Genomic DNA, 3,600 nt, shown 5'->3' with positions numbered 1-3,600 from the left:
AGCTCTGCCTCGACGGCTGGGCGAATTGCATATGGTACCGGTCTTGCTTTGAAAAACTTGGGAATTGCATTCTCTTCTATTTTTATCGAGGCGGTTACGCCTTTAAGAGTTCCCAGTCCTTGTTGAAATACCTCTTTAGCGTTAGCTAAGATTTTTGACAATCGTCCAGGTGTGACATCGTCATCCTTTTTACCAGCCACAGTCAGTGCCTGAAAGGAGTGCCAGTCTAAACTTATCTTTCTGATCCATTCACGTCCCAATAACGGTGGTCCACCATCTTGCAGTATGTACAGATACAATTTCTGTATTTCCTTGCCGTTGTATTTGACAGGCACCCTTATTTTCCCTCTGGGGTATACTTTCTGCCCCGTATATGTCTTCAAGACAATGGATGTGTCTTTCAAGGGTATGTGTGAGAATAGCCGCTCGTAGTCTCATCGATTCATGACGGTCAGGGCTGATCCTGTATCCAATTCCATTTTGACTTGGGACCCTGCTATCGTGAGGGTGACCCAAATGGTTTGGTGATCCTCTTTTGCGATTGCGTTGTGTAGTTTGAGACAGCTTAGTCTCTTGTTCCCGGATTCACTATCGCTCTTCTGGTCTTCGGAACTACTCCGAATCACAGAAACCCCACAGTGCAGATAGAGGCCATTTCGGCCCATCGAGCCTGCACCGACACATATCCCACCCTATCCCCGTAACCCCACGTATTTAATCCCCCTAACACTAAGGGTCAATTTATCATAGCCAATCAACCTAACCCGCACATCTTTGGACTGTGGGAGGAAACCGGAGCACCCGGAGGAAACCCACGCAAACACGGGGAGAATGTGCAAACTCCACACAGACAGTCACCCGAGGCCGGATTCGAACCCGGGTCCTTGGCGCTGTGAGGCAACAGTGCTAACCACTATGCCACCGTGCTGTCCGTCATCTTTTGTACTTTCCTGTACTGTTCCTTAGTAGTCTTTTTGTTGTCGTTAGTCTTCTTCCCGGACCTGCAAACTCATGCAATGTGTCCCATCTTTCCGCATTGCCTGCATGTTTTGTCCTTGGACCAGCAGTCCTTCTGGTCATGGGTTGTTCTGCCGCAGCGATAACATTTTGCAAATCCCCATGTCATTTCATGGGTGCCGTATTCCTGTGGCTTTTGCTGTATTTCCGCAGCTCCCCTTGCTGCTGCTTCGTACGATACTGCCATGCTGAAAGCCTTATCTAGTGTCAGCTCTTTCTCTGTGAGTAACCTCTTCTGGGTTCCTTCACTCAGGAGTCCACAGACAAATTTGTCCCGTAGGGTATCTGCCAGTCCTGCTCCGAACTGGCAGTGCTTTGATAGCTTGCATAGTTCCGTAAGGTAATCAGCATTGCTCTCATCTTTATGCTGATTTCTCTTGTGGAATTTAAATCTTTCTGCTATCAGCTGCGGTGTAGGATTTAGGTGTTCCTGTAGGATATCAACAATTTCGTTAAAACTCTTCGCCATCGGTTTGACTGGAGTGATCAGGTTCCGCAATAGGCCGTACGTTCTTGCGCCCATTAAGTTTAGTAGTACCGATGCCTTTTTCTCATCGGCTACTTCATTTGCCTTGCAATATACTTCGACTCTTTCAACATACGTGGTCCAGTCTTCTATTGCATTATCGAAGGCAGTGATATTGCCAGTCTTCGGCATCTTGGAGATCTAAGATGGCACCTCCCGCGCTTTGCCTTCTTCCCCGATTGAACAAAATGGCGCCTCCCACGCTTTGCCTTCTTCCCCGCTGGATTAAGATGGCACCTCCCGCGCTTTCTGCCTTTTCCGCTGCTGCCAGCACTGTTGCTGGCGTTTTTATGCCTTGATGGCGACGCCCTATGGTCTTCGCGCGCTTCCCCCTGCGCTGCTGCTAACGCCGCTCTCCACGGTCCCCGTGGCAAACTGCAGCTCCTCGCGGCTTTCTGCACTTCTAATTTCTTTTTCTTTTATTTTAATTACTGTTCCCATCGTCAGAGCAGACCCTATGGGACACTTCCCTCCCTCTTCTCGGGTCTGTACGCTACCCGGCTTCGTAGCACCGGCCGCGCCCTGTGTGCTCCACCCTCTCTCTCTCTCTCCTCTTCCCGACAACGCTGCTCGGCCCCGTTGAAAAGCCACCCGATCGAGCTCTAGCCCGCCGCAGCCCAGGAAGAATCAATGTACTACCTGCCACCAGCCCGATTAACTGGAACACCATAGGCTGGATAACCAAGCCCAGCTCTCGACAGCCACTCCTGCAAATCTTCGAATTCGATGAATCAGAGGGCGGTTGCCCACGGTCGACGCCCGTTTCTTCTGTTTTTTTTTCTTTTTGGAGTTCTTCCTTCTGGCTTCGACCTCTAATAACTTTGCTTCAGGGATGGATCCCCGTGAGGTGGTGCAGAACTGTAGGTAAGTTAGGATCTGTTCGTTGCCAATGTAATGTCCGTGTGTAATTGAGACACGGACTGCAGAAGTTGGTTATAACAGGTGTTTACTGAATGGAGACAAAACTGGAACTACTATACAAAGTTGCTGCACAGGCTTATATACAGGGGTGGTCACTACTGGTACTGCAGTATTCAGGGGCTGCAGAATATAGTTCCTTCTTCAAGGTACATACAATACAAAATGTACTTCCTGATTGCAGTGAGACAGCTTGTGATTGGTGACAGGTACTAAATCTAATTGGATATCCAAGGAAACCAACCAGAGAGTTCCTTGAAAAAGTTTGTGACATCATTACAAACGGACCAATCACAATCATTGCCTTCACCCATCCTTTATTAGCATAGCGCTGTGGGGCTGCCAATTTAATCCGCTCCCAGAATGGATTCTAGTTATTTCTCTGTCTGAAATTGCGTTTGAAAATGCCTGAAGAGAAGAAGAAACCAGCTCCCAAAAAGGGGGCCGAGAAAACCTTGAATAAAGCGCCAACAAAGAGCGGCAAGAAGAGGAGAAAGTCAAGGAAGGAGAGTTATTCCATCTACATCTACAAAGTGATGAAGCAGGTTCACCCCGACACCGGCATCTCCTCCAAGGCCATGAGCATCATGAACTCCTTTGTGAACGATATTTTCGAGCGCATCGCGGGTGAGGCTTCCCACCTGGTCCATTACAACAAGCGGCACACCATCAGTTCCCGGGAGATCCAGACCGCCGTGCGCTTGCTGTTGCCCGGGGAGCTGGCCAAGCACGCCGTGTCTGAAGGGACAAAGGCGGTGACCAAGTACACCAGCTCCAAGTAAAACAACACAACGGACCAACAAGACAAACACAACGGCTCTTTTAAGAGCCACCCACAGTGCCTCTGAAAAAGCTACACCAACGGCTCTCTGGAAATGTTTTATTGTAGTGTTTTTACTATATGTTAAATGTCTTTCTGGAGTTCGGTAAATGTTTGGTTTTTGTTTTAATCTGGTAGGGAGTGTCTTAGAAATGCAGTTTTCGGTAGGATTTAGCACTGATCCTTTTTACTCTTGTTGTGGTGTATTTTAAACCAACACTCGACACAAGGTTTTAGATCGATAGTCAAGTCGTCTTTATTGCACCGGTGGGGAAACAGTCTGCTCTGTCTTAGCCAGGCCTTTCCAAATTGGTACAGC

The 3,600-nt window shown here is 48.4% G+C and overlaps 1 protein-coding gene across 1 annotated transcript; it reads left to right on the top strand.

Moving 5' to 3' along the window:
* The first annotated feature begins 2,865 nt into the window (after nucleotides 1–2,865).
* LOC147121321 (histone H2B 1.2-like) lies at nucleotides 2,866–3,243 on the top strand. The gene has a single exon (XM_085977649.1). It carries the CDS (start codon nucleotides 2,866–2,868, stop codon nucleotides 3,241–3,243), a length of 378 nt encoding a protein of 125 aa, XP_085833775.1.
* The last annotated feature ends 357 nt before the right edge of the window (nucleotides 3,244–3,600 follow it).

Source organism: Somniosus microcephalus, chromosome 3 (assembly GCF_052327205.1).
Source record: "Somniosus microcephalus isolate GS21.2 chromosome 3, FLI_Smic_1.0, whole genome shotgun sequence".
In the NCBI taxonomy this organism is placed as follows: domain Eukaryota; kingdom Metazoa; phylum Chordata; class Chondrichthyes; order Squaliformes; family Somniosidae; genus Somniosus; species Somniosus microcephalus.
The sequence above is the reverse complement of the archived record's forward strand: the minus strand, read 5'-3'. Positions and strand labels throughout refer to the sequence as shown.